Here is a 27,249-nt window from a genome sequence, read left to right on the forward strand (position 1 = left end):
AATATCGAGGTGAATGTCAGAGGGGCAATGAGCGGTGTACCGTCACACACCGAGACCTTCCCGGATCCGAGAATAACCAAGTCTCTTCACCTCAGTGAATCCCAAAAAGGAAGTTTTCATTTGTTCAAGTATATAACCACCGCTATTACCGCCAATATTGGCATGACTGTCCAATTGGGTAATAGTTGGGCGGTGAGATAGTGAGGGGGTGTCCGAGGAGGTAAGTGGAATGTCGTGGACTGATGGAGGGGCTGGAGGGGAGATGGAGGGGAAACTTGGGCAGAAATCTCGATTTGATGCCGTGTTCATGCCTACATGTGCGATGGGAAAGACTGAGTGGTCCAGCGGATGTCTGGGAGCTGCAGTAGCCCAGAGGCAGAGAGGGGTGAATGCTGCCCCACCGCCAACTCAGCAGGAGCTTTGCTTCCAGCCCTCAAACCATGCCCGGTGGCCCGGGTACACCAAGTTTTGAAATCGGGTAGAAAACCTGCTCTTTCCCAGCCGTTGGGTTTTTGCATTTTCCTTTTCCTTTTCCTTCTTCAAGCCCTTCAAGCCAGGCGGTCAATCAACTGTCTGCTTTGGATTGAAGGAGTAAACCCTTTCCGCGGCATCGTCGCCGAGTGGAAGTCCCCCACCAACGCTGGTCCGATTCGGCCCCGGCCACGGCTCCAATTAGCGGGCAGTGACCAGGGGTGCCGTTTCGTTTCCAGGCTCATTTCGGAAGGGCCGTCACCCAGCCCAGCGTCCACTATTGCCGATTTGACCCCCCCCCCCCCTTGGAAACGACGAGACGATAAGAAGGAGGAAAAAAAGATCTGACGACGACGACTTTGCAATTCGCAACACCATCACAACCTCCTTTACGAAGCATCGAGACGCTGTTCCCTTTGGCATTACGTGTTGACCGGTTCAGCCGTTCTTTCGGAGCTACCAAAGGTACGTAAGACGCCCATTGTCATTACCTACCAAATTTCCAAAGGGACCCCACAGCAGCAGAGGGATTGGATTCGCGCCCCCTTTCCACCGCCTGGGGCGTTCCCAGTTGTAGCGGCCCAACTTAGGTACTTATTGTATTTTTCAGCGATTAACTTTTACGCGTTCTTGCCAGATCTCTCCAATCCCGCACCTCAGCCTGCAGCCTAGCAGCCGTCGTCAAGACACCACGCCTGCTGGTCGCATCTAATCTCTTCGCCTCCTCCCCTCTTCGCCGTGCTTGCAAAGCCACCAACACCGACAGCATGTCCATCCAGGTTCCCATCGACCTGCTCACCTCGCGCTTCAGCATGGGGGAGCGCTTCAGCAGCCTGCGCGCCAACACCATTGGCAACCGCTTTGCCAACCTCAAGCCCCTCTCCGAGTTCCTCGACATCAAGCGTGTGAACAAGCCCGAGAACTTTGTCGAGATGCAATCGCGTGTTAACTACAACCTCGGCCACTTCTCGAGCAACTATGCCATCGTCTTCCTGATGCTCTGCGTCTACGGCCTCCTCACCAAGCCCTTGGTCTTGTTCGACATCATCTTTGTCACCGTGGGCATGTTCATCATTGGCAAGCTCGACGGTCAAGATCTGGAGTTTGGCACCCAGCGCTTCTCGACAATGCAACTTTATACCGGCCTTTGGGTCATTGCGATCCCAATCGCCCTGATTTCCGGCGTCTTCGGCCTCATGATGTGGTTGATTGGCGCCAGTGGTGTGGTCATTCTTGGCCACGCCGCACTTTTGGACAAGCCTATCGATGAGGCTTTTTCCGGGGAGGTGGTCTAGGTGGTCGGCCACGAGCTCCCAAATTTTCGCCCCATGGGGGAAGACCATCCAGGCGCGAGCGGAGGAAATATGAGGCGCGCCAGGGGGACGACAGCTGGTGGGGTGATGACCGGCGTGTCGAAGAAGTGGATGAATCTGATTCTGGTGTCGGGCTGGCCTCGAGCGCATTGGTCAGACGGGGTGGAAGCTTTGGTTCGGGCATGAATATCGTTGCTCGGGAGGACGGAGAGGAGACGACGGACGACTCGGAAGACGGGACGGATGATGACTATGACGATGACATGCCCATGCTCAGCCCGCGGGAGGAGGCTCTCGCCGAGGCTGCCATGGCACGTGTAGCGCGTGCCCATTCGAGAGGCAAGACGAATGTGAAGTTGGGCAAGGAGGAGTTGGCTGCCTATCAGAAGAAGCTGGCGATCATGGAGTATCAAAGGACGAGGCCACCACGGAGAGAGCGTGTTGCTGTTCCCATCACTGCACTTGGACCTGCTGCCCGCAGCGCCAATCGACTGCCATCTGACGGCAGCACGCCCCCTTCGGCCTCTTCGCCCGATCCAAACTCGGAAAGAGAACCAGCACAGCCACCAATGGGCTACTTTCCTCCTTCCTCTTCGCGCTCGCTTCCTCGTTCAGGCTCTAGTGCATCCAGGACACCTAGCCAGACCAGGGTTGACAGAGACCGGGACTTGTCGCCGTTCACGTATTCGTACATTCGCAAGGGCGATTCCGAGATTCGATCAAGCTCTCGGCAGCCCTCTGGTTCTTCCGACCATCCGAGGGGCCCTCAACGCCGCAGCGAGTCTCAGGATCCTTTCCAGTACATGACGGACAAGCAGCCATCGCCTCTTTCAGGAGCCTCAGCCTCGTCGCGGACACTTCATCTTGATCCTTTGCCGGGAGCACCCTATTATGGATCTTCAACGGTTGTTCGCCGACGGACCGGCGGTCACGAAGACAGCGCCAGCGGCAGCGAGGACGCCTTTGACCCTGCGCCTCCTGGGCGGGTCAACAGCTCCGGCACCACCCTTCCTGACTCGAGGGGCGATGACAAGTTGTCTCCTTCGGCCAAGAAGTCATCTTCTTCCAGTTCGGCTGTGCCTTCGCGCAAGAAGTCGGTTGCTACACGGACCAGCATCTTGGGTACTGCTAGAAGGAAAGCGAAATGATGAAGCCGAATGTGTCTCTGTTTTCTGTTTTTTTCTCTCTTTTCATTCTCCTCTCTGGGCAAAGTTTTGTGTGCGTGCGTGCGCGGCGGTCGGAGTCTATTTATCATCCTGGAGCAAACAGCGCGGATTTTGGGAAAAGAGGATCGGCTGGGATAACTATAGACTTGTGTGGGAATTTGAAATCAATTGAGTTTGTGTGAAGTTTTCTTGTTTGCAATATGTGCCCTTGCCATGTTTGATTATCCTGACTTACAAATTCCACCGAGGTATACTTGACCATTAACGCCCGTTGTTTAATAATATCCATCATGATACCTTTTCCCACGTACCATCATCTTCATCGTCATCATCATCGATTGTCGTTTGTGTCAGTTAATCAGAAAAGAACTTTGTCACCCCCTTGACCATCCCATCCCCCCATCCACCACCACCCCCTAATTCCCTAGTAAAACTCTCGGTCGTCTTCTCCCACGAACTCCCGTCGTAACCCCTCGTCGATCGTTCCACTGTTGATCTGGCCATTTTGACCGCCCCGGCGGCACCCCCAGCCGCCCCGGCAAGTTTGACTGCCTCGCCGACGAGTCCTACGCTGTCTCCTGATGCGGCTTTACCGGCCACCCCGATGAGCCGCTCGATTGCTTTGGGGAGACGGATCCCTACTTTTGCGAGGAGAGCGGTGAGGAACCCGCCGGTGAGGAGGGGCATGATGACTAGCATGAAGACCTTGAGGGGGTGACGTTTTGCATGGTTGAGGAGGTCGCGGAGGAGGCGGCGGATTTTTTTGTGGAGTTTGGTTAGGAGGTTGGGGCGGGGGGAGCGTTTATAGTAGGAGGAGGGGGTGCTTGGTCGGCCGCCTGGTGGGGGGGGGAGGGGAGGTTAGTATGTGATATAAGGAAAGGGGGGGGTTAATGTGTAGGAGACGAACCAAACCCAGCAAAGAAGGAGGATCGGGATGCGTTGCCGCCTGCGAGGTTAAACAACGCGCGTGAGGCGTTGGATTGCGAGAAGAACGAACGGGAATCATCATCCACACTGTTCCTATGACGAGACCTCGACCGGGAACGGTTGCGCTGGGAGCGGGAGGGGGCGGGCTCATGGTCGCCGTAGATGAGGTCGTCGTCGTCTGAGGACGGGGAGGCGAAGAAGGAGGTTATACCCCCCATCACCGACCCGCTTTCCTCCCCCGAATGACGATGATGATGCTTCTTTGAAGAACGGCGCCTGCTCCGGGAGCGCTCCTCGCGATGATACTCCCGGGGAGAAGAGCGGTCCTTGGACCTCGAACGGTGGTGCTTCCTGCTGGAGCGGTGGTGGGATCGGTGGTGCCGTTTGGAGGTTGAGTGGGCTGTTCGACCCGAGATGACGGAGGAGGCGTCGTCTAGGAGGCCCATTTTGACGATAGAGTCTTCTCAAGATGTGGTGGAGGTTCTCGCGAGAAACAGGGGACGCGTTCGTAGGGCTGATCAGCAGGGTCCCTTGAAAATAATGGAGCTATCACCAAGAATAGCAGAGGCACCGCAAAATGCAGGTACGAGTTGCGTCAAACCAGACACTAAATCAATGCACGAAACAAAGATTGACAGCGAAGCAACAACGGATACACATCTGACCCAGAAAAATGGAAACGAAGAGAGGGGAGTGATTTCACCGCTTCGCCTCTCCCCGCGAATTCAACAAATGCCAAAAATCATGAGGCTGGTCAACGAGCTGTGATCCTTGTCGGCATGTTGTTGATTGGATGACAGGTTGCGGAGCCCTGGCTGAAACGACTGTTGGTGCCGCAGGGGTGCGGATGTAAGTGACCCTAACCCTGGGATATTCTGAGAAGCTATCTACATTGTCTCAATGCTGTCTATTAATATTCCCCGTTCTATCCCATGCGTTTTTGTATCACATCAACTTCAAGCCAAAAGTCTTTCACTTTCCCCCTCAGCCCTCGCCTCCCTCTCCTTCTTCAGCTGCTCATAATCAGGCAGCCAAAGACTCAACACGGTAAACACCAACGCCATAGCCACCATCAACACCCAAATCGAATACCCGTGCAGCAACCACTGCGCCTTCACACTCAACGCATACAAACTCGCAAACAGAGCCGGAGAAAACGACCTCGTCCCGCTCACCACGGCCTGCGAAATCGACACCAACGTCCCAAGCATCCTCGCAACAGGAGCAACATCATTGACAGCAAGCTGAATAGCCGTAAACGACATACTCACCCCGCTGCCCAAGCAGAAAAACACCGGCGCACACACCCAAAACACCGTCACAAACTCCGGCCTCCCTGTCCTCAGCAACATGCTAAACACCGGCCCCAGTGCAAAGAAGAACGGATACGCCTTCGCACAAACCCTCATAACCCCATTCGTCCCAATCCTCGCCTGCAGCCTCGGGAAGATCGCCAGCATCCAAACCGCCTGACTCAACCCAGTAAGCCCCATCAGCCACGAAATCTGCACCGGCGAGAACCCAAACCCCCCCAACTCCACCTTGGTAAACCAAAACACCGGCAAGATGGCCGTGTAAGAGTAAGCCAGCAACATCACCCACCCATTCACCACCAACACGATCCCCACCCCGGGACTCCTCACCAACTGCCCAACCGTCATCCTCTCCACCTCCCTCTTTCCCTCCATCCCCCTATCCAACGTCTCCTCCACCCAAACCCCTACCACCCCAGCACACCCCAACCCCATCCCCCCAATCACCAAACTAGACAACAGATACGGATACCGTTCCATCAACCCCCCCTCGAAAAACCCCGGCCACGTCCCCGCCGGCTCAGCCAACATCCCCCCCATCAACGGCCCAAGCGAAATCCCCATATTATTCGCAATGCTAAACCACCCAAACGCCTTGGCCTGGTGGTTCCCGCTCCTCTGCCCACACTGCTCCGCAATCATGGTCCTGATCGTCACCACGTTCCCCGCAAAGACACCCGCCGCGCACCGATAAACAATCATTTCTGTGATTGTTTTGGCAGTGCCAAACAGCATCGTCGCGAGGGAAACCCCTACTATGGAGGCGACAAGGACGGGTTTTCGACCAAAGGAGTCGGAGGCCCGGCCCCAGAAGATCATGACAAACATTTGGGTGAGGGAGAAGAGGGATTCGATCAGGCCCGAGTAGAAGCCTACGTCTGTGTCGGGGAGGGCGCCGTTTTCTTGGGCCATTTTGTTGATGTAGGGGAAGATAGAGAAGAAGGCTATGGGTTCGAGGAGGCGAGCGAGGCAGAGGAGGAGGATTTGGGAAGCTGGGAAGGGGGGTTCGGATTCTTCTTCTGGGGGGTCATTGTTGATGGTTGGGGAGGGACCTGGGGGGAGGGCTGCGTCGCCTCCTGTTGTTGGGAGGGGGGGTAGGAGGGGGGTTTGCTCCGTTGGTGGTTTGAGGGGTGGTGGTGATGGTTGTTGTTGCGATGATGAGGAAGAATAGGTGGAGGAGAGTAGGCTCCTCATTTTGGCGGTGAGCTTTAGCTGATTGTGATGGTGGTAAGTGCTCAAGATGTTGTAAACGTAGGCGTGTTAAAGTAATGTAAGATCGAGTCGTGAGAAGAGCCGCACTAGGCGTATAAAACCTCGTCTTTCATAAACGGTTTTGTGTGTGTATATCGTTGCTGGCAAAGTTGCTCGACGTTCAGACGTCTTGTCCCAGGTCGCAAAAGGCGTGATGTGTAAAGTGTTCGGTTTCATAAACAGCGCGTTTGCATTATATTACCCCGACCTCGGGCTTTTGGAATCCCTAAAACCAACCGATGAGCAAAAGGAAAAGGATTGGGAAAATGGGAAACTGTCGTGAAATGCATGTTCAACCATTGAAAGAGCGATAGCAAAAACCGCACTGGCCAATCCGAATGTTGTTGGTTCCCTTGCCCACATCGTCGATATGATTGGTCCGAATGGATATAAAAGCGGGTTTTGGTTCTGGCCTTGCCTCGACAAAAACGGACTTCTCACCGTTTGACCGTTCCAACTTCCATCGAAATGGCTGTACCTGCCCGAGTACATACATGACCACCACCTCATGCTTCCTGTATCACCGAAAGCCTCCTCCTCAAGGAGATAACTCGCATTCCATTGTCCAGCCAAGCAAGTCAGGTCCGTTCCTGCGCAAAAGGCCAAACCAGCAGCAGCCTGTGTTTTCCCAATACGGAAGGCAGTACAAGTACCAGAGAAACACAGTTCCAGAAAGGAAGGGTCCGACGTGACCTTGCAAGTTGAACACACACACACACACACACATCTGTGTGATGTGGAGTGTTGTTCTGGTTCGTTCCATCTGGCAGTTTTGGTTGGTAATTTCTCCGAGAGGGCTTTGTGTGACGAACGAGCGCCACTTTCCATGCTTCGGGAATATCTCAGGTTTGTACTGCCGTAAGTCAGGTCATTCTGAAACTGGTGGTGGTGGTGATGATAGTGGTGAAGAGTTGAGGTTTGAATCGAGATATGCCTATTTATTAATGACCTCAAAGGTAATCTGTAAACTAGTTCGCAACCCCCAAAAAAAAAAAAAAAAAAAAAAAAAAAAGCGAGGGTATAAATGTATCTCTGTCGTAAACCCTTTGAAATCCGTTCGTTAAACCCCCCAAAAGCACCTATATAAACGCCGTGCTGTCTGCTATTCTCCGGTCGTGTCTTGACCACCCGTCCGTTTTTGCTTCTCCCTCTTGATGTCACAGAATATAGGACAGAAATGTAGAACAGAAACCGCTGCTCATGAACCCCATTATTTTGAAGCCAGAATCCCTGCCATGCATGCAAGCCCAAATCAAGAAGCATACCCCCCCCTTCCCTGCACCCCCGAACTCAACCCAGCATACCCAGCATACCCCCCATTCCTCTGACTGGTATACCTCCACAACAGGCTCGCCCCCTTGAGCTTCAACTTCTTCGCCAAACCCCTCAGGTCATCCTCTGCCCCTCTCTTGGCCCCAGACTTCTCTGGCTTCTCCTCCTCAGGAGCGGTGCTCTTATCCATAGCCCACACGAACCTCTTCCTAAACCTCCTCCAGTCATCATTCGTCGGCCGTGGATCGCACCACTCCCCTTCCTCCCCAATCTCCCCGAGGTCCCAGTCGTCTTTCTCCTCGTCGATTGGCAGCGGGTAGTACGACAGCTCGTTGTGGTGAGGCCGTCGGGGTTGGTGGTTGATGTTGGCTTCAATGTCGAACTTGAACCGGTAGGCTTGGTGTATCTGTTGAGGTCGGTATTGTGGCTCAGATGATGAGGAGGAAGCAGAGGTTGATGGAGGAGACGAAGACAATGGTGGCAGAGATGGAAGAGGTAATGACTGGGGCGGTGATGGCGAAGGGGCATTGCTGCTCATTGGAGTGGGCAAACGACTTGCTGATGGTGATAAACTTGACATTGGAGTGCCAGTTCCACTGATCACACTGCTCGGTGCTGGTGATGGGTAACCGCCCATGCCCGTCGCTGCTGCCCCTTGTAGTTGTGCGTGCTGCTGATGGTTTGAAAGGGGCGCCATCCCGGATGGGTGGCCGAAATCAAACTCGAACTGGAACTCCTGATGAACGACAAACACCAATGTTTGTAGCTTGGGGAACTTGGCCAGACTGGTCATCAGCTTGTGCATGTTCGTCTTGGAGACCTTCCAGCTCAACACAGGGTGAAAGATTCCTGGGTAGATGCCGTACGAGGTGCCGAGGGCCAGTCTGTTGATGTTGTCCCGCACAAGAGGAATCTGGCTCATGAAATGCAGCGTCCGGTGTAGCCGTTTGACCAACAGATATGGTTCCAGGAGCAAGATGTCCCGGGAGAGGTCGACGTACTTCGTCGTCGGGCCCAGCGTCAACGGTTTGTAGTGGTGAAGCACAAAGCATCGGCTCTCTCGACAGACAGCTGCCAGCGGCGGAGGAGGCTCCGGGTGCACATTGGCAAACATCAACCCCTTCTGAGCCGGAGTCTTCTGTTTGGAGCTGGGAGCATCCATGACCTCGTACACCCGGGATTCTGGCAACGAGTACTCCCAAATCATATTCCGGATCTCTGCCGGTAATCGCTGAAAACTCCAAAACTCTGTCGGCGTCTGAGCGAACCCTCGCCTGTGGTAGTTCTGATCGCGATGCATCATGTCGGGCCTCGAATCGTAATGGTCGATGCTAGATTTCTTCCCAACCGTCAGAATTTCGTGCTTCGTACGGCCCTGATATGTCGGGCAGCCTTCGTTTCGGCCAGATCCGGTCTCGCCAAGTAGAAAGGTCCTTTCTCCCGTGTCGTCGAGCCTCTGATGATAATAGCCGGCCCAGCCTCTCGGTCCCGCTGGCCACGTCAAATCAACCTCTCCACACCGACTCTTTGAGCCGCTCTCCAACGACACGTCGACTGGGGGAAAAAAAAAATAATGGGCTGTGATATGAGAATGCCGGTAATTCACTGGAAATAAGACCGCCCACTATTAATGTCCCTTCCCTTTACTTCGATCGACTGTTGCTACCGCTTGGTGGGGGGATTCTGGAGAATGTTGGACTTGCAGGTGGCAGGCCGGGCGGGAGGGTTGCTTATGAGAAGCTGAGTTATATGGAGGCTTTGGTGTGCGTGGAATACCTGGGGAGGTTGACCAGTGAGAGGGTGTTGATGGGATATGGGGGAAAGTTCTCAGCTGCAACAGACTATGTGCGGTATCACGTCATCCACTATGGAAGGGAGTCTCTTGAAAGGTCAGAAAGCAAAGGAGGAAGTTGGAAGAGAAACCGAGAAGGGGTACGAAGGCAGGACACCACCAAGTTTTGGGGCTGTTCTGTGGCTTCTCAGCTCCTGTCACTTGACAAAGCGAGCACGAGGGCGAACCGAGCTTGACCAGCCTGGCAATGGCAATACGGAACCCTGGACCAAAGCACCATGCTCGGGAGCACGTCGGGAGTAGCACATGTCGGAAACGAGGTCAGGGGGGTGGATACAAGGTGCACTTCTTCCCCCCTAGTGCTGCCAAAACCCAACCGTAGGTGGACTACCATCTGTGCTTGCTTGGACATGGGAGCCGAAGGAATCCTGGACGGCTTTCAAGATGGGACGAACAGGCCCCAAAACCTTCCACAAGAGGCAAACTCCCGCACGGTACCGCTCGCTGGCCGGCACAGCATGACCATGGCCCATCCGAGGCTACCGACTGTTGGGCAGTGGAGGGCTTGGTCATATTCATGTCATTTCTGCTTCCCACTGTGGCAGCCCGAAGACGAAGTGGCTTGAAGAGGCAGCTGGGAGCAAGCCCCAAGCGTGGACCCAACAAAAAATGTCAAAGGGAGCCAGCCGGCCATTGGGAAGTCCCCCGTCAGCTGGGGAAACCCACTGAGCATCAAGAACTGGCCGTCTTGGGAGTTGGGAGCGGGATGGCGAAAAGGCAGCAAGGACCCCCTCCTGGGTCCTTTGGCCGCGTATGTAGGTAGTACTCTCCTGGAATAATAAGCAAAGACGAGACATTAACTACCCAGGTCAGAGTAGTGTGAGGTCAGTGAGGTCAGAGAGACAAGGGAGCGCTGCAGAGCATAGGATGCAGCGTAGTAAACGGATGGTACGTGGCCAGGGAAAAGTAGTGAGCTATTCTTAGCATATAAGGGACCACGTTTTAATCCTGCAGTGATCCAATTCATTAGCTTTTCAGGCTTACCGATCTTGGGGCCCATGGTAACGTGCCGTCGAAGCAGAGTCGCAGTTGAGCGCCGGCTCTGGTGATCGAGCAAGTGGAGGTAGTGTTGTAGTGGGACGCCCAGAGAACTACCCAAGTAGCGGTAGGGAGGCTGGTCCTGGTCCTGGTCCTGGTCCTGGGAGGAGGGGCACAACCTCTACGCCAACTTGTCCCGAAGACGCCAGATCGCTTTTGCTGGTCAACGACAGAACCAAGATATCCAACGACCAAGTTGAGCCCCCTCCAAAGTTCCAGAAATATCCCTGCCCCCAGGATTGTGACGGCATGGGGCGCCAACAAGCTGAGAAGCCGCCTGTCATGCGTAACGATCAATAGCGCACAGAAATATTAATCAGATTCCGTACACAAACATTGCAGGCGAGGAGGAGCTGCGGAACGGCAACCAAGCGAGATGGGTAGCGTACATCTGCTACGGAGAAAACATACATGTACGTACCAGCCCATGAACGGTGACGGTGACTCGGGGCGGGATGGACGTGGGGATAGGGGACTCCAGAGTACCACATCGAGCATGGATGGCAAAACGCCGGGGCTGCGAGGTTGCGCACGAAGAGAGTGATGAGGGGGAAATGTGAGACCAAACGGACGGAAGGGCCCTTTTTGAAATCCGTGATGAATCCCTCGAAACTCGAAACCAAACGTCGATTGGGTGATCAAGGTCAGTGGACTGGCCCGACGCAGACGGGACGAAACACCAAGCAAGTTCCTTTTCTGTGACTTTGTTTGGTGGGAGGTGCGTGACATAGATGAAAGACCTCCGTTTAATCAAGTCCTCGACGTTTCTGTTGGTCGAGAGGGTCACTCGCGCCGCGACGGGCGAGTCCGGCCATCGAATGCGGAAGGCCCTCCGACACTTAAGCCATGAGGGGTGTGTCACTGCCACTCGACTTTGTGATCATGGAGAAAATGGAAGCGACTGAATGAAGCGGAAGCGACAAACCCCGGCGAGAAAGATACCCAGGAAGTGGGGGCTGTCGGTGAGGTCCGAGCCAGCCCTGCTCTTCTCGCGAGGTTCCCGAGCAGACAAGAAAAGCGGGGTCGGGATCGGTCTGGTCGGCCAAGGAATTGTTCCGGAACTTTGTACCTGACCTCCTCTGATTGGCTGCAGACCGACTGCCGAATGACTAAGCGGGGTGCTCCACCAGGATTTTGGAATATCAACAGCAAGCAGCGAAAATTTGTTTCGGTTTCCTTTTCTTCTTTTTTTTTCTTCGTGCGGCGCCACGACCATTTCAAAACATTACCCGTGTTGCTCGAGTCCGATTCCTTCGGGGATTTCTATGTGACTCGCAGCGTCAGTCGTGGCACAGATCAATGAATTGCACGCCGATCTCTTCTACCAGTCAGCCCACCGAGGAGAACCCCTCCAGGGCTCGGTGGTGGTGTTGAGGTTGGACATAACTATTTTCTGTGACCTCTTGCGTGTGTGCCAATGTCTTGGTAGTCGTGTTCGATTTCCCAACGACTTTGGTTCTTCCTCCATCGTTACCAGGCTCTGGATTGTGATGAGGGAAGCTTGTCGTCAATGCCGTCTTTGCGGCGGCTATTGTCAACGGGTTTTACCAGGCATTGTGTTGGATGCTCAAACCGTTTATCCCGTTTCCAATGCCTTTCCAAGCACAACCAGGAAGACCACCAGCCATGCGTTTTAACCCGTCGATCCTATGATTGTTTATTTCTGTGGTTCCAGGAATGAGGTTGGGCGGTACAAGCCATCCCTCTTCTTCGAAGTGGGTGCTGGGTTAATTTATCCATATCTCTTTCACTGCCAACGCGTTATGCACAAGTGAGCTGGATTAGTGTACACCATCGAGCTGCCACCTCCTACATTGGGACGAAAAGAGAATGGTATCATGGATTCCTTATCGGAAAACCAGCTACTAAGACTGTTCGGTTGGCAAGAGACATTCCGACGCTTACCACCCCAGTCACGCTCATATCATCATAATCTGGAGTCGATATGATTTCTCTCTCTGTCTCTGGAAATGGAAGCCCTCCAACTCCCCAACCCTCAGTCCGGACTGGGTAGCCTTGATTCGTACGGACTCTATTCATCACCGATCTTCTCGAGCTTGCCCATCTCACGCTTCTCCCCAGCCTCGCCCACTAACCGGACACGGTCCAGTCTCACCTTCTCGCTGTCACCGTCCCCGTCCACCACAAACAACACCAGACTGTTGATGTTCTGAAACTTCACATATCGTAAACTGATGTTGGCTGTGCCATCCGGGTTCCAATCCTTCTCCGAGAGCTCGATGGCCTGCGTGGCACTCATGTCCTCGGCCTCGTCAAACCCGAGGTTATGCGACTTGTTGGTAAACAGCTTGATGGTTTTGGGTCGCATGGGAGCTTCGTCATCGTCATCATCAGAGGGAGGCAATGAGGTGATCTGGAGATGGTCAGGTCAGTAGGATGCTCCTCTGTGCTGCGTTGGTTCCAGGGGAACGCACCTGAAGAGTGTGTAGCTTAATCATGGCCTGGAAAGGCAAAAAGAGCATCAGTTGCTCATCCGTGTCACTTTCCACCCAGTCCTTTGTGGCATTCTTTTGCCCTGACAGCGCACTTGGCCTGGACTTGTCAAGCAGGGTGCGCACACCCTCTGGGCCAGACTCAACGTTCAGAAGCTCGCAACGGTTGATCTCGATCTGATCTGTGATATCAGTGTAGCCGCGAGGCAGCTCCGCACCTCTCCAGGTCGCACCGCTACTGCTTGACCCTCCGGCGGCTCCTCCAGGGTTCTCGATAGCCTCTTGAAAATGCCCGCGGATGGTCTCAAGCATGCCCGAGAGCTTCTGCACATCTGCCCCTTTCACCCGGGAGGTAATCTGGCCATTTCGGAAATAGATAAAGGTTGGCAGAGAGGTGACGTTGTAGGCCTGGGCAATGTCCTTTTGGGTGTCGGTGTTGACCTTGATGAAGGCCAAGACGTTTTCGTGAGAGAGCTCCTCGGACGCCTTCTCGAAGATGGGCTTGATCGCCTTGCAAGGGCCACACCAGTCGGCATAGACTACAGAAACAAACGCCAGCTTCTTAGCAAGAGTTCGGGGTGCTAGATAGCATGAGGGTGGCCCATGTTGGGGCAGCGACGCGACAGAACACTTACAGTCTGCGACAACCAAAGCATTGGTTTGCAAGATGGTTTGGAACTGCGCTGAGGAGGTAACCTCTATCGGCCTGGAGTCGTGTGTTGACGACATGGCGGGCGACGAAAATTATTTCCCCGGCGCTTTCGCGAAGGTGTTCGATAGGGTGCGGCGAGATGGTTTCGGGCGAGTACCTATGTAATAAGTGTTGTCGATAGTTGATGGTCGATGGAAGAGTGCCTGGCGATGACAACGGAGCTCTGCCCCACGAAGAGACCCCTGCAAGGAACCAGCCGGTGGGGCCTAACCCTGAAGTGTCTTAGCGCGGGGTTTGGCTCTTGGCAGCTCTCTCGGAAACCCAGAGACCATCCGATGATGTTGAACAGAGAATTCTCTTTCTTGAACATTCCACATGTCTCATTCAGCTGAGCAATACACAAAAGCTTCCTAGACAACGCTACATAATACAGGAAAAAAGGTGTCGACATTGGTGTCTATCAGTCTGTATGGCATCACGGGTAGCTAACCGTCGAGCCAGGCTTGTCAACGGCTAACTGTTCAACGACGACAACAACTACATTGTCACCGGTGTGAATTTATGTCAATAAAGGCGTCGAATTTCAGCAAACAGTTTTCACCGTATCAATAGAAATATCTACATAATAGGACTTATCTCGCCTCTCTTTTTGGCAAAGTGCAGTTCGAATGAGACATGCGTCACAAGGGTTCGTTCTGGTTCCAAGCAGGGAAACCCATGGGTCACACAAACTACGTCATAAGACCACGCTCATAAGCACCTCCTCAAGATGCCCGACCCAGCACCCCGACCAGGTCTATGAAGGGGCAGATGATCCGCGAGATTCCATTATTAGTAGTAGTTTTCACTTCCCCTTGCCATCTGGTCTTTTCATCTCAACACCAGACAATCTTCCCTCACACAAAACCTTGTGTGCTTCGGGTTCTTGACTAGGCGATTTTAAGCAACAGTCTACGGCTCTAGTGCCGTTGCTGTGTCCTGCCATCGTTTCTAGGGACTGATCAATATCTCCATAACATTCCCCCTTCCAATTAACCCACCCTCGGAATCGACGTTACCTGGTAAACCGAATCCCATCTCCACCAGCCTCAGGTCGCTCTATCTAACACGATCTCCAGTCTCAATATCCATTACTATCCATCACCGCCACAACATCCACCACTCGCCCGTCATGGCCCTCTACGAACGCGACAAATCCCGCCACAAGAAGTACCTCTACCTCGACCCCCCTCGCCCCGGCCTCCACGAGCGCCGCCGCAAAGTAACCACCATCGTCCCGGCCCGGGTACCCACCCCTCCCCCCCCCGTTGTTCTCCAACCTCTTCCTCCCCCCCCTCCCCCTCCGGCTGTCCTTCAACCCCTCCCCCCTCCCCCCCCAGTAGTCGTCGAACCATGCCCTCCCCCTCCACCCCCTCCACCCCCAGCCCCAATAGAAGAAGACGACACAATCGACGTCATAGCCGTAGACGTCGACCCCTCAGAAACGTCCAAATCTTCCAAATCCCGCAAATCCCGCCGCAAAAGGCGTTCCCACTCCCCTCGCAGGGAAACTCGCGAAAGGGAGGTGATCATCGAGCGGGAACGGCTTGTCCCTTATGAGGTTCACGTGCCTTACCCTGTTGATAGGGAGCGGATTGTGGAGGTGGAAGTTCCGGTTCCTTACCCGGTGGAGAGGGAGAAGGTTGTTGAGGTGGAGGTGCCGATGCCGTATCCGGTTGAGAAGGAGAAGGTGGTGGAAGTGGAGGTGCCGGTGCCGTATGAGGTTCAGGTGCCGGTGCCGTATGAGGTCAAGGTGCCGGTTCCGATGCTGCCGGCGCCGAGGACGCCGAGCCCGCCGTTGAGGAAGAGGGAGACGTATAGGTATGTTGAGGGGTTGGAGAGTAAGATTCCGATGAGGGAGGTCAGGGGGGTGGACGGGTTGGAGAATAGGAGGCCGGAGAGTGGGATTAGGGGGGTGGAGGGGTTGGAGAGTAGGATTCCGATGAGGGAGGTGAGAGGGGTGGAAGGGTTGGATAGGAGGGGGCCGGAGAGTGGCATTAGGGGGGTGGAGGGACTTGAAAGTAAGAGGCCGGAGAGTGGTATTAGAGGTGTGGATGGATTGGAAAATCGGAGACCGGAGAGTGGAATCAGAGGCGTGGATGGCTTGGAAAGTCGGAGGCCGGAGAGTGGAATCAGAGGTGTCGAGGGGCTTGAAAGCAAGGTCCCTACTGGAGGTATCAGAGGAGTGGAAGGGCTGGAGAGTCATGTTCCTAAGGGAGGTATCAGAGGAGTAGAAGGAACCGAGAGTAGAGTCCCTAAGGAAAGCATTAGGGGTGTGGACGGATTGGAAAGCAGGGTTCCTACTGGTGGCATTCGGGGTGTGGAGGGCATGGAAAGCAGAGTGCCACGTGAAAGTATTAGGGGCGTTGAGGGTATGGAGAGTAGAGTACCGCGAGACAGTATTAGAGGTGTTGAAGGCATGGAAAGCAGGGTACCAAGAGATAGTATCAGGGGCGTCGAAGGCATGGAAAGTAGGGTTCCCCGGGACAGCATCAGGGGTGTCGAAGGAATGGAAAGCAGAGTCCCCAGAGATAGCATTCGCGGCGTCGAGGGTATGGATAGCAGAGTGCCTCGAAGCAGTGTGAGAAGGCTGAGCAGGATGAGGGATAGGAGCTGCGATAGTCAGAGCTCTGTGGATGAGAGGGACAGGGTGAGAATTACAGTTGCGGAGAGGGAGCGGGAGAGGATAAGAAGGGAGAGTTCGGTGTCGAGTGCGGGAGGCAGGGAGTACAGGCACGAACGTCGTGGCGGATGTGATTGCCACCACTACTATGGCCATGGTCGACACGGGCCTGATTGCGAGCATATCCATATTCACAGCAGAGAGAGGATTTATGAGAGAGACAGGAATAGTGACGTCAGTCTCATGAGGGAGGAGTCTCGAGGACGGTATGGGGATTTTAGGTGTTGAACAAGGATGGACGTGTTATGAGTTATGAGGGTTTTCCTTTGGGTTGGAATTTGGCTGTCTATACGCAAGGGCCCGGAAATGCTTTTGTATATGAGATACGACATGACGTACTTTATGATGCTATCTCAATGACAGTAACGACCGCTTCCTAGGTACGGATATATTTAATATACCCAAAAGATATTAGGCCCACATGACGCCGGACATGGAAACTCTTCTCAAACTTAGTCGTCAATGTTCTTCGGGAATATGTCTCTGCTGTTGTTAAGATCAAGATTAGTGAACTGACCAGTTGGTGTAAGAGCTCATCAGAAAGGTTGATGGATCTTCCAAGCTCGCGGACGACTGAAATGAGAAGCATGTTTGGCAACCAGAGCTGCAAATATCATGACTGAAAAGTTAATATCATACAGGCTTGGAGGGAATACTCGAAAAGCACAAGCCGCATCCATGTGATAGACTTGCCGACACTGGTCTTACCGGGCCCAATAGTTTGACGAGCTTGTGGGTGTAGATGCCTGTTGTTATGTTTTGCAGAATCATAATTGAGCTTCTTCCTATGGGATGAGTTATGACCTCACGGTGATGAAGAGTGTAAATAATGAGCCAACGGAGTCAGGAAAAAACCAGTTCCTCTTGGAAGACATGCTTCAGTCGAAATCAAGGCTAAGACGGGCCGTCCTACAAAGTATGTTTTGCTTGATGGTGTTCTTATAGCGATAGGAGGTCCCACCCTGGACTGTTCTGAGCCTCACCCTAAAAAGGAGTTTGAGAATGCAAGGTAAATGAATACACAGGATGGTACAGGCATATTTGTCGCGCTCTACAGAACTGAAGCACGCGATCACGCGATGGAAGTGGGCTAGGTCGCGCAGTTGACGCGCTTGCACGTGATTAGAGCGCCTGCTCCGAACCATTCCTGGCAATTTTTGGTGCCGATCAACCGCACAGGCCAGCATCCTGAAACGATGCCTGAGACTTGACACAACGACGCTTCCATCCATTCCTTGCATCTGGACAGCTGATGTTTCAGGCCTTTTTCTCCTCAGGACACCATATTATTTACGGCATTGATGCCACGGGAGAATCCAGTGCTTGACTCGGTCTCGTGCTCGCAGCCGCGGACTTGCGAGCTTGCCAGGTCTTGACTGACTGACGGACAGATAAACGCAGACGGCGACATCCAGACAATTTGAGGCCATCTTGCCGCCTCTCGCACCCAGATGCGACTCAGATCGGGTTCGGAGATAGTAGATGCCTTTACCAAATGAAAAGCCGACTTCAGCCCGGTTCAGTCATCAAACATAGATCTTCAGTTGGGCTCTGTATCGGTGGCCGTCTGATTCCTCAGAATCGGATCATTCTCCATGAATTACCCAAAGCCAGATCGACCAATCGACATCCTGAATGCATTTCCCCAGCCTGGGCAACAACCTCTTGGGATGCAAGATTCGGACGATGAACGCATCGGCAAGCTTTGGGCCGGCCACCGGGTCAGCAAGTTGGAACATCAAGGCCTTGATCTACGGCCACAAGCGGCTTCCAGAAGGCCTCCAGAATATAAAAAGCAACACCGGTGATTGTTTGAAACCTCGATACGATGAACCCTGAAGATCATTGCAGACTCTGAAGCTGTTTGTTCGCAGGTGGCTGATCGTTCGTGTCACTGACCAGAGATCTCTTGCAGCCATGTCAGCCCAAGAAACAAAACCAGGAACCCAACGCGGCCTGATCTCTCAGCCTCGAGTGTTTCTTTTGGATGTGTCAATCCAAGCTTGGGAGGTGTGAGGCTGGCTGGACTTTGATGTTGTATTTCAGGGGGCTCTAGCCGCGAGAGGCAAACCAATCAGAACTCATCACGGGCTTCCAAGTCCATGTGAGAAAACAACCACGGCATGCGAAACTTGCACCGAATGAAGAATGACTTGCAGAAACAAATCGATTCCATCGGGGCATCCAATTGCGGTTCGAAACCGTTACGCCAGCTGAGAAAGTTGTTGATTGCGACATGTTGACGAGGACAAAGATGCCCCAGCCAATTCCGCGATGCCACATCACGCACGTAACCCAACCTGCCATCGCAAGGTCAATCCTTGCCCGGCCTTCCTGTTCTCTCGACGGCCGTTGGCCGATTGAGACGGGCACGAAGCTCCGAAAAGGGGGGATAATCTGCGAGCTTTCCCGTCCTCCAGCATCGACAAAAGTTGGAACTTGCTCACCGCCATTCACAAGATGACAGACACCTGCCATCCCAAGTGGTTGACCAAGATTCGACAAATTGCGATGGAAAATGCAGGTACTGTGGGGGATCTTATTGGATGCCGTTTGCGTGTGTGAAATCCGGGTTTTGTGGAGCCTTTGACCGGAGGATAACCGTGGCTGCCCATGCAGCCGTGGGGGAAACGGAGCACCAGCCGGGCCAAATAAACGTCCACCGTGCCGAACTCCGGATGCCGTCATCATGAGCCCGGAAAGCTATGGAGAGTTCTGACGACTTACTTTACAAATATATGTGAAGGTTTTGTTGATGAACGTTGAGCTGTATGCTTTGATTCGAGGCCTCACTGGCGAATCATATCCACGGAGCAGGTTCCGATGACCATCGAAGAGCCTACCTACTCAAGAGATCCGGCATTCATGTTCATAGGGTGCCATTAGAAAACAGGATCCTGGATACTCTCTCACAACAACCCCAAAACATCAGGTCATGTTGATGGTCAAGTCTCCATTCCTATTTCCCACTTATGGATCTGATCATGCCCAGCAGCATAGCAAGGAGTTGTAAATGCCAACCAACACTATCAACTCATGTGGCCAGGTGGTAAGGATAACCAGGTTGTACAGCTTGCGCGCTCCCTGTGTGTGACAGAGGCCTCTGCCAGCAGGCGCCAAAGTGACGACTTTGTTTCCATAATTGGTGGTGTGGTATCTAAATGTTGACGGGTCCTACGGCTAGAAAGACTGCCGATGACATTTTGACGATGATATGCAGTTGGGACGCAGGCTTTCAATACTTTCAAACCCCGTCTTTGTCACAAGCGTGCCGCCTTGTCAAAGTTCTTGTCAAGGGCTGGCAGAAGGGCTTGTTAAACTTCTGGCTTGTGATGTACCTGCAGAAGCCGCAAGGGATTACAATTGGACTCCTGCATGATACATTTGTCGCTAAAAACTAGCGCTGTTGAGAGTGAATGTGGGGTTGCCGTTAGAGGGGCATCACGACGACAGTCCACATTGATGGGGCATGGCGGATTGGTAGGACGGAGATTGGTCCCTTTTGAGATGCTGGTTTATTACCACCTCGCTCTCACATGCGATGTTGAAGTCAGCGGGCAGCAGGAAGATGAGTGAGACGGTGATATACCTAAACAAAACAGACTTAAACGTCATTCGGAGTTGAGTTTACAAAAAGGCTTAACTGAGCCTCGGTAACACTTGCGGGTGTTTGGGCGGCGGCGAGTGGAACGGCCAAAACTGCAACCTTGTTCCTTGAATCAAATATTGGCCGGGGTTCTGGGCGGGAGGGTTGAGATGTTGCGGGGAGGCGAGGGTCGATTGCAACCCCTACCAAGAAAACATTCCACGGTCATCACGCAAATCCCGTCTTTTGAGTCGAGCATCATCAAGACCTGAGATGTCTGGATGACACTCTGGATGACACCCGCGGGCCCGGTTTCGGAGGCAGAAATCATGATATAAAAACCACAAAACTTTAAGCCAGCCAGATCTGCGGCCCGGCTAATATCATGTTTCAGAGACACAAATACCAGACCTTGAGGTCTAAGTTGTAGGAGGGCTGAATAGCGAGGTCCTTCATTGCGGACGCTGCCATCCACCATATGAAGAGCAGCATTGTCCATGGCGTGTACACACCAGATATTCGATCTATAGAGGCATTCAAAAGAGGCGCCGGCTGAGCTGGAGCCAAGGACCCAAGGTAAGCGGTTCCTCTGGCCGGAGATTAGGACAAGCACTCGTGATCTTATCAAGGACCCCAGCCTAGAGCGTGGTGGAGGGGTCGGGAAGTCTGGGGTTCGGGATTTAGGGGCAGGAGTGGAGCGCCAGCAGCCGCAGGTGCCACGGCAAGCGCCAGAATGAGGCCAGAGCTCTGCGGGTTGCAGCACTCACCGTCCTGCCGTGCGATCCAATTTTGAATTCTGACAAAGCCCACCTGTCGTCCGCGGGGGGCACACACACCTGAAGTGGCTGTCTGGACCCTTTCTCGTCTCGGTTCCGGTTCCAGTTTCTAGTTCCAGTTCCAGTTCCAGTTCCAGTTCCAGTTCCAGTTCCAGGAGCTTTCTTTTAGACGCAAAGCCTCAGATTCACGACTCGTACGCCGCAGGTTGGGGTGAGCAAGAGCCTTCTGTCCCTGCTGCCAGTGTCACCACTCACCACCACCAAGCGACGCCCAGCGGACTGGACACCCGAGCCTCTAGCGCGCGCCGGCCGGGATCTTTGCCAGGTGCATTTCCTGCAAGAGCACGAGCACCAGGGGGGGGAAGGGGATCCCTTTTCTCTCTCTCCAGGACTGCCTCCTGCATATCCTTCATCTTTTCTTCATGGTCGTCCGTTGACCACCAACCGACTCCCATTGCACGGCGTCGACCCGTGCTACCATCGCCGTCACTTGCAGTTGCTGCGCGCGCTTCCCCTCGATTCTCGGCAGCGGCAACACAGGCGACAGTCCTGGCTACTGAATCGAATTTAATCTATGCGACGTTGATCAGGGTTTCCCAGGCAGCTCGAAACCACGGCGAGTTGTCCTGCGTCTTGTTGACGGGATCCCCCTTTCACTTCTCCGACCAATTGGCCAAGGCCTCGACCTGTCTGTCGCTGAGCGGACCATGTCACAGCTCGACCACGACCAACATCACCACCACCCCGACGGCCGCTCTTCTGTGGCCTCAACTCCACCCCGATCTATGGACTCTTCTTTCCAGGACAGCCCTACTATTGGGAGAACACAAGTACTGACCCACGGCTACCCGTCCAATAGCCCATCTTCCTCGCCCTTGTCGGCGGCGAACCCTAGGTATGACAGTGCCCTCGTTGTCTATTGCTTCCTTTTTTTTCGAATCACTCGCCTGCGTTTTGAGTTTGTTTGGTTGTTGCGTTGTCTCTTTCACATCGTTTCTTTCTTCTTGTGCCCATTGGCTCTCCTTGATGCCTAGACTGGGTTGGGGACCGGCTTGTTTTTGGTCTTCTCTGCATTTTCTTTTGTTCGGGCATCTTCCTCTCCACAGACTGGGTCTGCAGCTCGCATGTAGCCAGTCGACGTTGACAAAGGGCAAATCAATCCTCGTGGTTGGAGGAGCTTGACATTGGCATTGCCGGCTCCAGAGACACAGCTTGACGCCAACCGCGGGCTAGTCTGGCGTTTATGCTGCTGTGGTGCGACTATTCGTGCCAGGTGCTGCAGTGTCCACAAAATACTGATCCAATCTCTTTGATCGATACAGGTCCAGGCCGAAACCCGCACCGAGCCCGTTGCACTCGAGCAGCGTTGTTTCTCCGCCCACGAGTCCCGGCCCAACGAGAGCCGAGTTCCCATCTGCAGCCTCCGTCCCACGGATTGTAACGACGGCCCCCGAGGACCGCCAGGCGCAGGCATCCGAGAAAACATACTTTAACAGTGACTCCTCGGGTAGCACCACCCCAGAGGAGAGAAGTCCAGGGTTCGTGACAATGGAGACCTCCCATGCCCACACCCCGCGCTCCTGGCGCCAAAGACTGTTGCCACACATGATTCCAGGCCAGCGTGCTAACCATCCACCCACCAGACCGGCTCCCTCTTCCTCCCAGCAGTTCCCGAATGAGGCGCGCAGTGCCTCCGACCCCGTCGTAGCCGCCAAGGGCCCCTCAGGAAGACTTACTCAAAGCCAGTCTACACCCTCGATCATGGCCGGTCCGTCGAGCGTGCGGGCAGAGCCCGCCAAGGGTCCAGCGAGAAACTCTTCCATGGATTCCGCCATTTCTCAAATTTCATCGAGGTCGACTCCGAATAAGACGCCGCAGGACGCTGCTGGGTCGACGGATATTGCACACCTAATCAAGACGGCCGGCAGTGCCGAAGCGGTCATTCAGTACTTGTTGAAGGAAAAACAGTCCCAATCGCAACAAAATTCGCAGTTATGGCGGCTTGTTGACAAGCAAAGGGCCATGATTCTAGGCCTTAATAAGGATCTGGAGCGGGCGTTGAAGGACAAAGAAAAGTACAGGAAAAAGCTGAAGGAAGTTCTAGGTGACGCAGAAGCACCGTTTGTCCCGGCCGTTCCAGCGGCGAGCTCCATGCAAGGGCCAGCCAGACACGAAACCGGCGAAGCGAGTGCCATTCCAAAGGAGCGGGTGTTGGAAGTTCCTGCGTCACCAGGCTTGGACGCCCCAAAGCATTCGCCGATTGATGTTTCGATGGCCCCGTACCCAATCACTCCGCCGGCCGATCAAATGACTTTGCTTCTGCCGCCATCAACCGTTGGCGATTTGCTTGACCCGTCTCATTCGATGCCAAAGGCAAGCGAGCACGCCCTCGACCAATACGACCACGAGGCCCAAGAAAGAGAAGCCGAAGAGGCTGCTAAGGAGACAACCGACGATCAAGTTGACTTGCGCATCAACCTCGATTTACCGCCCTCTCGTCAGACACCCCGAGAACCCCCCAAGATGCCCCCGCCAAAATTGCCTGTCGGATTGCCAGATCGGTCGCCCAAGCCGGAAGACGGCGTCTCGAAGTTCCCGTTACCCCCTGCCCCACCGCCACGGAAACCACCTCCGGCACCGCTCCAATTGAAAAATATGAATCCAACGCCGGCGATAGTTGCGCCGGAGGAGGCTGAGACCGATACAGATTACGACGATATACTAGAAGTAGATGAGATTCCGCATCATGAACGGAGAGGACGCCGAAGGACACGGGAGGAGGACGAGCGAGACCGTGAGATCATGGCCCAAAAGGAGGCCGAGATGCGCAGCTTGTCCAAGAAGAGCAAAAAGAGCAGCAGTCGGAAGAACACACCAGAAGAGGAGCCACCACTTCCCGCGGAGATGCCCGAGATGCCCGCGAGCCCTAGGTTGGTTCAAACTACCAAGGTGCTCCCACCTCGGGAACCAGCGTCTCTGGCTGGTGTTCTCAGTGGGAACTCGGATTCTCTGGCACCGCCCATGGCATTGATGAGCCCAGGTCTTCCCGCGAGCCCAAGGCCGATGCCTCTGAAGTCACCAGTTACTTCGCCACCGCTCTCGCCCTTGGGGATTTCAACATTTGCCGGAGCACCTTTATCTCCTCGACCACCACGTGCGCCCATCCCACTCCCTCCCAATACCCCTCTATACTCACCAGGACCTGTAGGAGAACCATTAGCGCTCAAATCACCAAGGCCGCTCCTCATCGTCAAGCAAGAGGCCCAAATCAGTGGTGAAGCGAGCCCAACCAGTTCTACAATGGATAGCCCTCTAGAAAGAACCAAGATTTTCAAGGGCTTTGTGACGGAGGAGTACCCAGACCTCCTGCTTCCACCCAACGCCCTTCCTCACATCACTCTCAAGGTTGCATCTTCGCGGATGAAACCTTCGAGGGCCAGTCTGCTTTCTTTGACGCAGCTCGAAGAGGACCCCGTTTTCACACTGGCGGTTTCGTCAAGGGCTGATGGTGGTGAGCTGTGGCGGGTTGAGAAAGACACTGCGTCACTTGCGAAGCTGGACTCGAGGCTTAAGCAATGTCCCGCATTTACTGCCAAGACTCCAGACAGATCTCTTTTCAGCGGTCATGCCCCTGCCAAACTTGATGCTCGGCGTGTGGCCCTGAATCAATATCTGGAGGAATTGCTCAACACGCCCCTGGATACCGCCACAGCACTCGAGTTGTGCAAGTATCTCTCTTCCAACACTTTGCCACCCAACGCAGATGAGACTGGAAGCTCGAGAAGTGACGCCAATACCGAATCGCAACGCACTGGGCCAGGCGGCAGACCTTTCCGGACTGGGTATTTAACCAAGCGAGGCAAGAACTTTGGCGGTTGGAAAGCCCGGTATTTTATTCTTGACGGGCCACTACTCAAGTACTATGAGACACCAGGCGGTGCACACTTGGGTACAGTAAAACTCCAAAAGGCTCAGATTGGAAAGCAATCTCATCACAACAACGACGGTTCCCCCGCTCGTCCCAAAGACGATGAGGCTGAGAACCAGTACCGCCATGCTTTTCTGATCTTGGAACGGAAAAAGAAAGACCCCAACAGCACCACGAGGCATGTTTTGTGTGCTGAGAGTGATCTGGAGCGTGATCAATGGGTCGATGCTTTGCTTCGCTGGGTGGATTATGAGGATCCAGAGGACGAGGATAACGCGAAGAAGGAACACCCCCACGATCGACACTCGGCACACGCCGACCGTGCCAACGCCTCGAAGAAGAAGGGTCAAGGCAAGCAGAATTCGATTGCTGACGATAAGCTCATCGGAGTCAGCTATGAGGCCACGAGGCAAGGCGATTCTCCCCAAGGCGTGCCTATCAAGGGTGCACCATCCGGGCAAGATCACGAATCGACTCACAGCCAGTCAACGGCATCTTCGTACACGATCTCTGGACCTCGGGATCCCCAGATGATGACATCTTCTGAATCGTGGGGCAACAAGCTAGCCATGGCCACGCAACAGCTTAGCCAGGAGGAGAAGAAGGCGAGGAAACGCAGCTTTTTCGGATTCGGTCCCAAGGCCAGAAACTCCGGTGATGGACAAGATTCAATCTTTGGTAGTGACGGTGGCAGCATTGCCAACGGACAGACTGGCAACGGGTACAACGGCCCTGTGCGCCAGGTATTTGGTGCCAGTCTTGCCGAGGCCGTGCGCTACTGTGCCCCAGCTGACGTTCGGGTACCGCTCCCTGCTGTCGTCTACAGATGCATCCAATATTTGGAGCACAAGAATGCCACCTCTGAGGAGGGCATCTTCCGTCTAAGCGGGTCCAGTGTCGTCATCAAGCAGCTTAAGGAACGTTTCAATACCGAGGGCGACATTAATTTGGTGACCGATCCGCAGTATTACGATATTCACGCGGTTGCGTCTCTGCTCAAGCTCTACCTCCGCGAGCTTCCGATTACGATCCTGACAAACGACCTGCGTCTGGAGTTCATCGCCACCATAGAAATCACGAACCAGAAGCAGAAGCATGCTCTTTTGGCCGAGCTTGTGGATCGTCTCCCTCAAGCCAACGCTGCTCTTTTGAAGTATTTAATTTCGTTCTTGATCAAGATCATCAACAATGCCAGCGTCAACAAGATGACAGTGCGAAACGTCGGCATTGTTTTCTCCCCGACCTTGAACATCCCCGCTCCTATTTTTGCAGCTTTCTTGCAGAACTTTGAGCCCATCTTTGGCGTCGACCCTACTGAATATGAGCTGCCTACTACTGAGCCCGACAATCTTCAGCCACAACCGCGCCGCCCATCACTCCCATCCTCCTTCACCTCGGATGCGCCACGGCGTCCTTCGGATCCAAGGCCGTCAACCTCACACAGCGATTCCCCTCACAGACACCGTTTAATGGAGTCATTGGATAGTCTGCCAAACAGGAGCACGCCCACGCCACCTCCCCTGTCGATGCAGCAAATGGCACAGATGAATGCTGCGACAATGCACTCGAGGAGCACGCCCACCCCTCCACCTCAGCGCCCGGGTGTGGTGTACGAGCCCCAGCTCATGGCGCCACCCCAGCAACAGCAGCAAGGGGGTCACTTTTCCATGAGGCCAGCGTACGAAGGCAGTTTCAATGCGCCCCCTCCCAACTTTGACCCTACGCAGATGCAGCATCCAGGGGCGTTGAGGCCATCACCGGGTTATGACAGGCCGGTGTATGAGAGCGGATTGTCGCCAGCGCCGTACGAGCATTCTTATAAGAATAGGAGGGAGAGCTCGATGTTTATGGGGAATTTGAATCAGCAGCCGAGTAAGAGTCGGTTGAGAGAGTGATTTTTGGAGGTTTCAAAACAGTTAATATTTTTTGGCGATTCTGGGTTTATATTTGGGGTCAGATGTACAAGGGGGGGGGCGTGTTTGGATTGTTTTTGTTGTTGCTGTTTTTTTCTCTTTTTTCTTTCTCTTTTTGGAAAGATTTCGCTTGCAAGATACCAATTTTTTTATTTTTTTGTCAAGTTGTTGGAGATTCTGTTTTTTTTTTGGAATCAAGTTGGTTTGGGTTGTATATGAGAGAGGTACGCTGGCAGTAAATATCGCCACGGCATCCTTTGCGGTCGTCATTCTTCTCTCCCTTCTTTTCGGCCAACTAACTCAGTTGGTCGAACTAACTCAGTTGGCTGAAAAGAAGGGAGAGATGACCACTGCAAAGGATGCCGTGGCGATATTTGCTGTCCGCGTACCTCTCTCAGATATCTACTGCCAACGTACTTTTATATATTATATATTATGAAGCGAACATTGAATGGGGGAATAGGGGGGCGGGAGGGGTGCGTATACAGTAATGCTGATGTTATTAAAAGTTTTACAAAAGTTGGAGGACTTGAACTGAGGTACCTAGGGGAGAGTTTGGTTTGTGATTCTGAGTATTCTGATTTGTGGTTTTGTATACCTAGGGGAATGAATTAGT

General features: G+C 53.8%; 7 protein-coding genes across 7 annotated transcripts; 3 read left to right on the forward strand and 4 right to left on the reverse strand.

Moving 5' to 3' along the window:
- Positions 1-440: 440 nt before the first annotated feature.
- Positions 441-2,932, forward strand: YIP3 (Prenylated Rab acceptor 1; the record flags this gene model as incomplete). The annotated part of the gene is made up of 4 exons (XM_062907432.1): positions 441-456; positions 545-728; positions 1,109-1,757; positions 1,826-2,932. 4 exons carry the CDS (start codon positions 441-443, stop codon positions 2,930-2,932), a joined length of 1,956 nt encoding a protein of 651 aa, XP_062770381.1.
- Positions 2,933-3,304: 372 nt separating this feature from the next.
- Positions 3,305-4,323, reverse strand: QC763_108475 (uncharacterized protein; the record flags this gene model as incomplete). The annotated part of the gene is made up of 2 exons (XM_062907433.1): positions 3,305-3,786; positions 3,858-4,323. The coding sequence occupies 2 exons, from the start codon at positions 4,321-4,323 to the stop codon at positions 3,305-3,307; spliced, it is 948 nt and encodes a 315-aa protein (XP_062770382.1).
- Positions 4,324-4,833: 510 nt separating this feature from the next.
- Positions 4,834-6,384, reverse strand: QC763_108480 (uncharacterized protein; the record flags this gene model as incomplete). Its single annotated transcript, XM_062907434.1, has 1 exon — positions 4,834-6,384. The coding sequence occupies one exon, from the start codon at positions 6,382-6,384 to the stop codon at positions 4,834-4,836; it is 1,551 nt and encodes a 516-aa protein (XP_062770383.1).
- A 1,309-nt stretch (positions 6,385-7,693) lies between these two features.
- QC763_108490 (uncharacterized protein) lies at positions 7,694-9,016 on the reverse strand (the record flags this gene model as incomplete). Its single annotated transcript, XM_062907435.1, has 1 exon — positions 7,694-9,016. The coding sequence occupies one exon, from the start codon at positions 9,014-9,016 to the stop codon at positions 7,694-7,696; it is 1,323 nt and encodes a 440-aa protein (XP_062770384.1).
- Positions 9,017-12,471: 3,455 nt separating this feature from the next.
- On the reverse strand, positions 12,472-14,328 carry txl1 (Thioredoxin-like protein 1). The gene is made up of 3 exons (XM_062907436.1): positions 13,692-14,328; positions 13,039-13,595; positions 12,472-12,977 (listed from the first exon to the last, which is right to left on the reverse strand). The coding sequence occupies exons 1-3, from the start codon at positions 13,783-13,785 to the stop codon at positions 12,636-12,638; spliced, it is 993 nt and encodes a 330-aa protein (XP_062770385.1). The 5' UTR covers positions 13,786-14,328; the 3' UTR covers positions 12,472-12,635.
- Positions 14,329-14,477: 149 nt separating this feature from the next.
- Positions 14,478-16,658, forward strand: QC763_108510 (uncharacterized protein; the record flags this gene model as incomplete). Its single annotated transcript, XM_062907437.1, has 2 exons — positions 14,478-14,502; positions 14,827-16,658. The coding sequence occupies 2 exons, from the start codon at positions 14,478-14,480 to the stop codon at positions 16,656-16,658; spliced, it is 1,857 nt and encodes a 618-aa protein (XP_062770386.1).
- Positions 16,659-20,934: 4,276 nt separating this feature from the next.
- On the forward strand, positions 20,935-26,615 carry BEM3 (Rho GTPase activating protein; the record flags this gene model as incomplete). Its single annotated transcript, XM_062907438.1, has 4 exons — positions 20,935-21,687; positions 22,115-22,330; positions 22,436-23,946; positions 24,001-26,615. The coding sequence occupies exons 1-4, from the start codon at positions 21,500-21,502 to the stop codon at positions 26,613-26,615; spliced, it is 4,530 nt and encodes a 1,509-aa protein (XP_062770387.1). The 5' UTR covers positions 20,935-21,499.
- Between the last annotated feature and the right edge of the window lie 634 nt (positions 26,616-27,249).

The sequence above is a fragment of the Podospora pseudopauciseta genome, chromosome 1, assembly GCF_035222475.1.
Source record: "Podospora pseudopauciseta strain CBS 411.78 chromosome 1, whole genome shotgun sequence".
NCBI lineage: Eukaryota > Fungi > Ascomycota > Sordariomycetes > Sordariales > Podosporaceae > Podospora > Podospora pseudopauciseta.